At 43.1% G+C, this 12,011-nt stretch overlaps 1 protein-coding gene across 6 annotated transcripts in view; it reads left to right on the plus strand.

The window, feature by feature from the left end:
• Positions 1-11,757, plus strand: part of LOC132391068 (putative testis-expressed protein 13C) — a 92,464-nt gene extending 80,707 nt beyond the window's left edge. For 3 of the 6 annotated variants that reach the window (XM_059963776.1, XM_059963775.1, XM_059963773.1), the window contains 2 exons: positions 1,864-1,917; positions 9,638-9,855. In XM_059963776.1, the coding sequence (XP_059819759.1) occupies positions 1,864-1,901 (38 nt within the window). In that variant the 3' untranslated portion in view covers positions 1,902-1,917; positions 9,638-9,855. Of the gene's footprint in view, positions 1-1,863; positions 1,918-9,637; positions 9,856-10,731; positions 11,153-11,419 lie in introns of those variants that run through there. The other 3 variants (XR_009511084.1, XR_009511083.1, XR_009511082.1) reach the window with 3 other exon arrangements.
• The last annotated feature ends 254 nt before the right edge of the window (positions 11,758-12,011 follow it).

A 12,011-nucleotide genomic window follows, 5' to 3' on the forward strand; every position in this document is an offset into this window, starting at 1 on the left:
GGCCACTAATCGGCAAGGCAGCCACACTGCTCTATTGTGCCCTCCTGCTTCTTTGTGTAACACGTGCTTTACTTGGTTACTGAGCAAACTAACAGGAAGTTGTCCCGTTGAATGCTTGCTTGTGGGTGTTGGATTAACAAGTGGTGTTTGGATGATAAGATGGAGAGCGCGGGCTTATAACAGCGAGGTGACAAAGAATTCAAGTTCAAGTTAATTGTCATCTGACCATACATGTGTACAGCCAAATGAAACAGTGATTCACTGGACCACCATACACCCACAAAACATGTATCACCCACAGCACGTAAAACAAAATATTACCCAAAAATAAATTAATGAAATATAATTTAAAATGCATGCAGTGTGCAGCATAGGTGAACAGTAAATCATAAACAATCCAGTAAACATCTCACTGTTTGAATGATGAGATCTCTCAGGTAGCAGGGTATTCATTAGTCTCACAGTCTGAGGGAAGAAGCTGTTGCCTGTTCTGACAATCCTAGTCCTGACGCTCCTGTACCTCCTTCCTGACAGTAGTGAGTCAAAGAGATTGTGGGATGGGTGCTAGGGATCCTCAACAATGCCTTTTATATATACTGGTGGCATTCCGTTAGTCTCGCGAGACCGATCTGCACCTGGAATGATTTCCAGGGCACAGGCCTGGGCAAGATTATATGGAAGACCAGCAGTTGCCCATGCAGCAAGTCTCCCCTCTCCACGACACCGATGTTGTCCAAGGGAAGGGCAAGGCCTGATACAGCTTGGTACCAGTGTCATCGCAGGAGTTGCCAGAACGAGGTTGAAGGCAACATCGGACTGCCTTAGGGACTCCAGCTCCGGATTTGTCCTCAGGGTTTACTCCCGAAGCCTTTCCCATGAGTGGGTATGGCCACAAGGCAGCGGAGGTTTGAGATCAGAGTTCTCCCTCTCTCAGGTGGACTGCCTTCCCAGGCTGACGAGCTCCATCTACCCGAAGCACTGGTTTTAAGGCACCAGGACCCACTTTCACTCGTTCTCCTGTCAGTGGAGACAGTTCTGCCGGGCTTAGAGACGAAGCCACACGAGAAAGCCAGGAGTTGACTTGGTTGTCAGAGGCTATTTGAGGCGCATGCCGTGAGGAGAATTTCCAGGTAGTGGGAGCTTGTCCCCACTACCACTCCTCAGCTTGACAACCTTGACACTGGACAGTTTGTAACACTGTCAGTAAATGTCACAAATAGGGGGGTGGAAGACCCCGGGTATCCTCTCGGCAGTTTTTAGTATTCTCTGCATGGACTTACAGAACGATGCCTTGCAGCTTCCATACCAGACCAAGATGCAGCCCAACAGGACACTCTTGGAGGTTACTCCTGTAGAAAGTTGTTAGAATTAGTATTTTAAAGGAGAAAATAAAAATGGGAAGGAGTAACATGGGAATTTAGATTTCTGAGAATTGGTGGCTGAAGGCATTACGGCTGATGGTGGAAAAATTTAAATAGAGAATGAGTTTCGCATTTCTCAGAATGAGATTTTAGGACGTAGAACAGTACAGAACAGGAACTACTCTTTAGCCGATGATGTCATAGTCATAGAGCATCTAGCACAGGAACCCAGGCCCTTTAGCAGTGGCTTTGTCACTGTGCCCTGTTACTTTGGTGACTAAAGAAAGAAACAAACTTCAGAGTGAGCGTTGCACAACTCAGTGAAGCTGAGATCCACCCCCGTGGAATCAGTCAAGAACGATATACAGGAGGTGAGTGAGACAACATGAGATAGAACATCGGGAGGGGGGGGAATACAGAAGAAAACCTCTGATGTAACCAAATGACCCAGACACAAGCAACTTACTGTCTTACATTAATCATTTTCTTTTTGTGTTACCAGAAATGCTGAAAGATCTGTATAATTCTCAGCAGGACTAGTGAGAAGATGCTTGGGGTATGTATGAAGTTACAGGTGTAACAGCGTTTCTCCACCAGGGGCTATGCTGAAGAGGAATTTCTCTAGCTAGCCATAGAGGGTTATGGAGCCCAAATCATTGAGTATATTTAAAGCAGAGGTTAATAGGCTCTTGATTAGTATGGCCATCAAAAGTTATGGGGAGAAGGCGGGAGAATGGGATTGACAGGGGAAATGAATCAGCCACGATGAAATGTTGGATGGGTGAAGGACCTAATTCTGCTTCTATGTCTAATGGTTTATCTGAAATTGGGTCATGGGGCGCGAGTAAATGAAAGGGATGGAAGTGATTAGTTGCTCAGGCAGATTCTGCAGAATGAAAAACAATGCTAATGTTTTAGGTTGTTGAGCATTTTCAAGAACTGAAAAATGTTCCAGGTAGAATGTGTATTAAGTGGGTAGGCAATGCAGCTAACTATCTCTGAAACTTATACAAAGCATCAAGAAAGTTCAGCTTACAAAATTCTGGTAGAACTCTGGGTCAGGCAGCACCATTGGAGAGAAGTGGACGGTCAACATTTCTTCTGTTTATTCAGAATGGAAGAACGACTTTTAGAACATAAATAAGGAGGAATTTTTTTAGCCATAGTATGGTGTATCAGTGGAATTTATTGCCACCGATGGCTGTGGAGGTCACATCATTAGCTATATTTAAAGCAGATTCTGATGGGTTCTTCCTTTAGTAAACCATCAAAAGTTACGGTGAGAATGCAGCAGAATGGTCCATTGTTATTTGGCATCTATTTCAATGACCTGGATGATAATGTGGCAAATTGGATCAGCAATTTGCTGATGATACAAAGATTGGAGGTGTAGTGGACAGTGAGGAAGGTTTTCAAAGCTTGCAGAGGGATTTGGACCAGTTGGAGGAATGGGCTGAAAAATGGCAGATGGAGTTTAATGCAGACAAGTGTGAAGTATTGCACTTCAGAAGGTCAAACCAAGGTAGAACATACAAGGTAAATGGTAGGACACTGAGGAGTGCAGTAGAACAGAGGGATCTGGGAGTACAGATACATAATTCCCTAAAAGTGGCATCACAGGCGGATAGGGTCATAAAGAGAGCTTTTGATACCTTGGCCTTTATAAATCAAAGTATTGAGTATAAGAGTTGGAATGTAATGGTGAGGTTGTATAAGACATTGGTGGGACCGAATTTGGTGTATTGTGTGCAGTTTTGGTTGCCTAATTACAGGACGGGTATTAATAAGGTTGAAAGAGTGCAGAGAAGGTTTACAAGGATGTTGCCAGGACTTGAGAAACTGAGTTACAGAGAAAGGTTGAACAGGTTAGGACTTTATTCCCCAGAGTGTAGAAGAATGAGGAGAGATTTGACAGAGGTATATAGAATTATGATAGGTATAGATAGAGTGAATCCAAGCAAGCGTTTTGCACTGAGGCAAGAGGAGAAAAAAAACCAGAGGACATGGGTAAAGGGTGAAGGGGGAAAAGTTTAAAGGGAACATTGGGGGGGCTTCTTCACCCAGAGAGCAGTGGGAGTGTGGAATGAGCTGCCAGATGAAGTGGTGAATGCGGGCTCACTTTTGACATTTAAGAAAAACTTGGACAGGTATATGGATGACGGGTTTGGAGGGATATGGCTCGGGTGCAGGTCAGTGGGACTAGGCAGAAAAATAGTTCGGCACAGCCAAGAAGGGCCAAAAGGACTGTTTCTGTGCTGTAATGTTCTATGGTTCTAACGATTTTCTGAAGGAGTAATTATTTATTGAGATACTGTGCAGAATAGGCCTTTTGAGCTTCGCTACCCAGTAATCCCCTAATTTAATCTGAGCCTCATTAATGACCAATTTACTATGATCAATTAACCTACCAACCAGTACATCTTTGGACTGTGGGAGGAACCAGAGCACCCGGAAGAAACCCAGGGAGATCATATGGGAATTGAACCTGGGTCGCTTGCTCTGTACTAACCAGTACGCTACCTTGCCACCCCTAAGTCAGCCATGGTTGAATGGTAGAGCTGATTTGATTGGCCAAGTAGTCTAATTTGCTCATATGTGTTTTGGTCTTACTGTGGTAGTCAGATTTTAATTGGAAGCAGAAATCCATATCTCCTCAACTATCAGGCTGTAGTACCAAAGGGGATAACTTCACTTGCCTCATCATTGAAATGTTCCCACAATGTATGGACTCACTTTCAAGGACTCTTCATCTCATGTTCTCGATATTTAGTGCTTGCTTGCTTGCTTATTTATTCATTCATTCATTCCTTTATTTTTGTATTTGCATAGTTTGTTGTATTTTGCACCTTGGTTGAACACCCAAGTCGGTGTAGTGTTTCATTGATTCTATTATGGATTTATTGAGTATGCCCTCAAAAAAATGTATCTCATGGTTATATGGTGACATATCTGTACTTCATTAATAAATTTACTCTGAGTTTGAAATAGTAGTACAATATGAAGATCAAAGCAGCCTACCATTCTTAAGGTGGGAGTTGCAATTAACAGATGACAGGCGTAACTGGGAGCGAAGTGAACACGAGGGTGTGTGATAGAGTGGAGGATTGAAATTGAATGAGAAATGGGGAAAAGGACAAAAGGTGATGACAGGTGAAAACAGGAAAAGCAAACCCATTGACTGAAATTGCTGAAATTAGACAAAGCTGCGACTGACCTAGTTTGACAGCAGGAAGCTGTTTCTTGAGTTTATGCTTCATTCAGAAAGCGAGCAATACCAAGTGAGAATGGGAAGAAGAATTCAGATGATAGGGTGATGGAGGCTGATGGCCACAATAGGGGAGCACTGCAGTGCAGCAGTTAGCATAACGGTATTACAACACCAGCGATCTGGGTTCAATTCCCACCACCGTCTGTAAGGAGTTTGTAGTTTCTGCCTGTGACTCCATGGGTGTCCTCCAGGTGCTCCAATTTCCTCCCACAGTCCAAACACGCATGGATTAGTAATTGAGCTGGGGGGTGGGGGGCTCAGTGGGCTAAAGTTCAAAGTAAATTTTATTATCAAGGTACATACATGTCACCACATACAACATTCTTTTTCCTGTAGACTTAGGAAATCTATAGCACAGTAACTGTAAACATTTGGCTAATAATAAGTTTTACTGTATGTTAAGGATTTTTTCCTCTTTTTTTAACTGAACAGCTGTTTTTTTTCTGGTAGTGGGTTTAGATTTTTTGTATAATAAAATTATTCCTTTTCAATTTTATGTTTAAATTTAATCTATATGGATATGCAGTAATTATACTTCATCTGTGATTTCAATATATTGTGATCATTATATATTATATATCTTACTGTACCCTGTATTTTCTGTAAGACATTAATAAAAATATTGAAAAAGAAAGTAACTATAAACATGATCAATGAACAACAAACTGTGCAAATCAAATATAAATAAATAGGAATGAATAATGAGAGCATGAAAAAACAAGATGAAGAGTCCTTAAAGTGAGACCATCGGTTGTGGGAACACCAGAAGTAGAATGAATGTAGTTATCCACTTTTGTTCAAGAGCCTGGTGGTTGAGGGGTACTAATCAATCTTGAACCTGGTGATGTGAGTCCTGAGGCTGTTGTGCTGGCAGCAGCGAGAAAAGAGCATGGCCAGGGTGGTGAGGATCTTTGATGATGGAATGACAGAGCAGCTACGGTGGGCCAAATGTCATAATTCTTCTATGTCTAATGGTCTTATGGTCCATCCAAAATGGGGGTAACAGTTAATGAAGGTGGAAGTGATTAACCGCTCAGGCTGGCTCTGCAGAACAAGAAACAAAGCTCATGTTTTTGGTCAGTCACCATTTTTAAGAGCAGAAAATGGCCTAATTCTGTTCTTATGTCTTTTGGTCTAATGGATGTGCTGGGGAGAACATGCAGGTGGTGCCACAGAGTCCTGGTGTCAAGGCCACTTTGCACTTTAACCAGATGTGTGCGATTTGATCCTCGGTGGAAAAGTAAGCAAACATCACCTCAGATCCACCACTTGGAGAGTCCCAGCACTGAATTAGTTCTTAAGCAAAGTGCACTCCATCTCTTCTTCCACGTGGCATTAAAGTATATTTGAAGTCTACTCGAGACTGTCCTGATTGAAACAGTGAAACTTCTGATTTCTTCCCCCATAAGACCATAAGATATTTGGAGCAGATTAGGCCATTCAGCCCATCGAGTTTGCTCTGCCACTTCATTATGGCTTGTTTATTATCCCTCTCAACACGATTCTTGTGCCTTTTCCCAAGAACAGCTGTACTAATCAAGGATCTATTACAGCTATTACTGCTCGGGGCGTCAGCGTTTAGAGTTCAATCCTGGTGTCCTCCGTAAGGAGTCTATATGTCCTCTCCGAGGAATGCATAGGTTTTCTCTGGATGCTCTGGTGTCCTCCCGCAGTCTGATGATGTACCCGGCAGATTAACTGGTCATTGTCAATTGTCCCATGATTAAGATAAGTTTCAATCAGGTTGTTGGGGGATTGCTGGGAGGTGCGGCTCAGAGGCCAGAAGTCTCTATTCTGCACTGTATCGCTAAAGTAAAAAAGAAATTAAAAAAAAAATCTGCTTTAAAAATACTCAATGGTGTGGCCTCCCACAGCCACCTGTGGCAATGAAATCCACACATTCATCACCTTTTGGCTAAAGAGATTCCTCCTCATCTCTGTTCTGAAGGAATGTCCTTAAATTCAGAGACTATGCCCTCTGGTACTAGGCTCCCCCACTCCAGGAAACATCCTCTCCACGTCCACCTTATCTAATATTCGATATCTTTCAGTGAGATCCCTCTTGATTCTTCTAAAGTCCGGAGAGTACAGACCCAGAAGCATCAAATGCTCCTCACACGCTGACATTTTCATTATTGGATTCTATTATTCTCAATGAGATGCCACCCCCGCCCCGGCACCCATTCTTCTAAACTCCAGTGACTACAGGCCCAGAGCCATCAAATGGTCCTCTTCATTAATGTAGACGGTTACCAGTGGTGTTCCATAGAGTTCTGTTCCAGGACCCATCCTCTTTGTGATTTTAATAAATTACCTGGATGAGCAAGTGGAAAGGTGTGTTAGTAAGCTTGCTGATGATACAAAAGTTGGTGGTGGTGTCCTAATTTGTTCATTATGTGCCATGTTACATGACGTTGGCTCTCTGGTACTAACCGAGGACCAGCTATCAGCTATGGGTGCCTCAACACAGCTTCCTGTTGTGTAGACGAATACATTCAGGTCAGTAGTTAAGACGTAGACAGAGGATCTAGGTTCATCGTGCACATGTCCCTCATCTTTAGGCCACAGAAGTGTAGGATGAACGTACCCTATCTCACAGTGGTCAACTATTGTAACTCCGCTTCTCATTCCCATTCCAGCGTGTCAGTCCATGGCCTCCTCTACTGTTACGATGAGGCCACGCCAACGCCTTATATTCCAGCTAGGTAGCTTCCAGCCTCATGGCATGAACATCGATTTCCCAAACTTCTGGTAATGTCCCCACATCTCCTTCACTGTTCCCCATCCTCATGTCCCTACACCTCCTTCTGGTGCTCCTCACCCTTTTCTTTCCTCCATGGCCTTCTGTCCTCTCCTATCAGATTCCCCCTTCTCCATCCCTGTATCTCTTTCACCGATCAACTTCCCAGCTCTTTACTTCACCCCTCCCCTCCACCTATCTATCCCCTTGTGGTTCTTCCTCCTGTCCTCCACTTTCTTACTTGGACTCCTCATCTTTTTTTTCTAGACTTGATGAGGGGTCTCAGCTCAAAACGTTGACTATACTCTTTTCCATAGCTGCTGCCCCGCCCGCTGAGTTCCTGCGGTGGCTTGTGTGCGTGTGTTGTTTGGATTTCCAGCATCTGGCGGTTTTCTCTTGCTTGTAAGTAGGATGAACCAATTGTGATGAGTGGCATCGCAATACAGGTGATAAAGGACGATCGCAGGAAGTGGAGGGAGAGATGGAAATAGAATGTACATTGGACGTTCGAATTTTAGTGTGGCAGCTCATTCATATGTGGAACCTTTAAATGGTGCAGAGGAGATCAACCAGGGCACTGCCTGGATTAGAGTTCAAAGTAAATTTATTATTAAAGTATATATACATTATACAAGCTTGAGATTTGTCTCCTTACAGGCAGCCACAAAACAAAGAAACCCCAGAGGAACCCATTAAAAAAGGACTGCCAGTGCGCAGAGAAAAAAACAAATCATGCTATCATTTGAAGTAAGCAAATAGCATTCAGAACTGAAGCTTTATGAAAGATGCGAAGCTAGGCATCACTGCGGATGGAGCAGGCCATAGCCTCAGTTCAGAGCAGAGCTGAGTAAACGTCATGGGGAGCACAGCTGCGAAGCCAGGCATCACCTCAGCCTCAGTTCAGCGTAGAGCAGTGAGCAGAAACTGCCCGTCCCTCACCTTTGGTCTTGATGCCCTGGCATTTTCAACCTATCCCAGTGCTTATAGTGTCCAAACAATGGGTCATTCCTCGCTCTTGGACAGCCCTGGGGTGTGGACTCTGCCGCCACAGTTCGGCACGTACCCAAACCTTTCCAATTCGGCCCAGTGCTTAAATCGATCAGAAGTCAGAACTTCCCTCGCTCCCACCCCCGCTTGCCTCTTCCATGCCCCGCCTTCACCTCCACCTCCGCTCGACCAGCCTCTGCACGCCTCTCCATTGTTAGCGGTGATTGTTATTAGTAAATGTTATTAGTAAGGTGTTTGGTAGTTTTCTTTGTTTCGTGTTTTGCTGCCAGAAAGTAGTCACTGGGCTTCACCAGTGCAGTCTTAAACCAGAAGAGGAGATGACTTGCGTGGAAAGATTGAGTGAGCGAGGGCTTTTCTCTTTGGAGTGGGGGAGGATGTGATGTGACTTGATAGAGATGTATAAGATGATAAGAGGCATTGATAGAGTGGACATCCAGAGTGTTCTCCCTGGGTGGCAATGGCCAATATGGGAGGACATACTTTTAACGTGATAAAAGGTAAGTATATGGGGGATGTCAGGCAGGTTTTTTTTTACATAGAATGGGATGGTGGTAAAGGCATTAGGGATATGTAAGAAACTCTTAGATAGGCACATGGATGAAAGGCAATTAGACGGTTACATGGAAGGGAAGTGGTAGATTGTTCTTGGAATAGGTTAAAATATCAGCAAAATATTGTAAGCTGAAGGGTCTGTACTCTGCTGTACCGTTTTATGTTTGTAGAATGTCCACAAATCGGGCATTTGCAACCTTGGGACAATCTGCAGTGGGAGAATAGAACCAATGTGATTGCTCTACCAGGGATTGGTAAATACCTGAAGGGCCAAATGGCCTTTTGTGTTATAATAGGACTGATGGTATTGTGACGGTAGTTTGAGCACAGTAAAAGAGAAAGTGGTCCCTGTTAAGATATCTAGGTGACGATCAGAGATGGACAAAAACAATGTAACCATTAGACAATAGAAGCAGAATAAGGCCATTTGGCCCCTCAAGTCTGCTCCACCATTCTATCACTGCTGACCATCATCCTTCTCAATCTCATTCTCAGCCTTCTGCTGGTAACTTTTGATGCTCTTCAAGTCTTCATTGTATCCTACTTTAAAATCTCGTCTGGAGCCCCCTCACATTGTTGACTTAATGAAATTACATGTATTTCAAATACAGACCACTTTACTGTCAAATTTTATAATATTGCAGGGTTCAGTGTCCCACAGTGTGGGCAGCTTTGTGTTGTGTGAATTATTGTTTGCATTATTTCCAGGTTAACAGGACATAACTGGGGTGGTGAGGCAGTGAGCATCCATGCCTGAATGTGCAAGAAGACCACTGCAATACTTCTTTATGGACTTTTATAATTGGTGAGAATAACATCCACCTTAAACTTTATTACACTGGTGTTGAATATGATCAATTGAATTAGAGTGCCACTTCTGGACAGCTCTTAACTCTTCAAATAAAATACCTCTGAAATTCCTGGTCTTCACTGTCAGTGTTCTTATCATGCGGCAATTAGATTGAAATGGTTTGAAATTTGTCAATTTGTTTATTATTGTCACATATACAGCATGTCATCGATACAAATCATTTCATTACATCAGTACAACAAGATACTACAAGGGAAAAGCCAAAACAAATTCAAAATAATAGGGTGCAGAGTTCTCCTTTTGTTCCAATTGTGCCCTATCTTGTAAAAGCTGTGTATATATTTTTGTGAATGTTGTCTATATGATGCTACATGCCTGTGAAGCTACTGAAAGTAAGGTTTTCATTGCATGTGTGCATGTGATGGAGAGAGTGTATAGCAGGCAGACAATAAGGTGCAAGGCAAATTGTGATGTCAGGAATCTCTCTTATCGTACTAGAGATCCAGTATGATAAAGACAGACAGACATACTTTATTGATCCAGAGGGAAACTGGGTTTCGTTACAGCTGCACCAACCAAGAATAGTGAAGAAATATAGCAATAAAATAGACTCTTTCAATAGTATTGTGTATTCAGTAGTTTTCGAACAATGGGAAGAGAAGCTGTCCTTGAGCCTGGAAGTTCATGCTTTGGGTGTTTGTATCTTCTGCCTGATGCAGAAGTGGAGAGGGAGGGTGGATGGGGTCTTTGATTATATTTGCTGCCTTACTAAGGCAGTGAGAAGTACAGTATAGACAAAATCCATGGAGAGCAGGCTGGTTTTTGTGATGTGTTGAGCTCTGTTTGTAATTCTGTAGTTTCTGATGTGGGGATGCAAATGCAGAGGATTGAAAAAAAAAACTGCAGAGGGTTTTAAACTCAGCCGAAGGCAGCATCTATCATTAGGACCCCCACCATCAAGAACATGCCCACTTCTCATTTCTTCCAACAGGGAGGGGTTACGGGAGCCTAAAGACACACATTCAACATTTTACAAGCAGCTTCTCCTCTGAATGGACCATGAATATGACCTCACTTTTTGCTCTCTCTTTTTGCGGTAATTATTTTCAGCATTTCCTTTGTAACTCATAATAATTATTTCTGTATTTTGCTGTACTGCTGTCACAATGCGACAAGTTTCACAACAGTGGTAAGTGATAATAAATCTGATTCTGATTCAATTGCTGTGCCAAGCTGTCTGAACAGGAGGTGTTCCATGATACACCTAAAAAAGGTAGCATGGTGGTTAGCACAACACCTCACAGTACCAGTGACCCAGGTTCAATTCCTGCCACTGTCTGTATGAAAATTGTACATTCTACCGATGACTGTGAGGGTTTCCTCCGGGTGCTGCAGTTCCCTACCACAGTCCAAAGTTGGTCATTGTAAATTGTCCTATGATGAGGCTAGGGTTAAATTGGGAGTTTCTGGGCTCGAAGGGCCAATTCTGCACGACATCTAAATAAATAAAGGATAATTAAATAAATATTCGTGAGGGTCAAGGGACACGTGCTGACTTTCATAAGCTTCCTAAGTAAGTGGTGTTTAGGGTAGAATGCCCTTGTTTCTAGATTATGACTTTGTACATTGCCAAGTGAACTGCAGGTGAATATGGTGGCTTATTTTCTCTTCTTTTAAAGCAATTTGGATGCTGTTGTCTCTTCTAAGTTGAGCAATTTCCTTGACAACTGCAGAGGGCAGATAAAGAGAAGGAAAATGGAGAACCAGTGAAGCATTTAGTCCCATCAACTTTCCTTGCCTTTCTACATGATCTCGGCCCGTGTGCTCTAGACGTCTATTCCTCCTCTGCAGACATTCCCTGTGGTCCTCAATTCTTCAATCGATCAGCTGCATTGTGGGTGAAATGCATTGTAGCGTGTTCTGATGGAACTGTACTCAAGGCTCCGTTCTTTCAGTAACTTTGAAAAAGTATTGGCAGTATATTTAACTTCACAGGATTATAATAAAGTCAAATGTATCCATGCATGTGCCCACTCTTTCTTTCCACTGTTTCACTGCGTAATTTTCAGAAGAAGCAACAGAAGAATTTCATCCTCATCTTAAGCAAGTAGTGAGGTGGAGAGACATCTCTACCACAGGAGGTGTAAGATGCTTCCCCCAATCTGCTAGCCTGCAGGTCACCCTTGGGCAAGGTGTAGCACCTGCTTAACTCCTCCAATCAGGGTCCCGTGAAGCCGAGCAGGCAGTGGATGGTCATATGAGCTGCTGGTG

The sequence above is a fragment of the Hypanus sabinus genome, chromosome 3, assembly GCF_030144855.1.
Source record: "Hypanus sabinus isolate sHypSab1 chromosome 3, sHypSab1.hap1, whole genome shotgun sequence".
Lineage (NCBI taxonomy): Eukaryota > Metazoa > Chordata > Chondrichthyes > Myliobatiformes > Dasyatidae > Hypanus > Hypanus sabinus.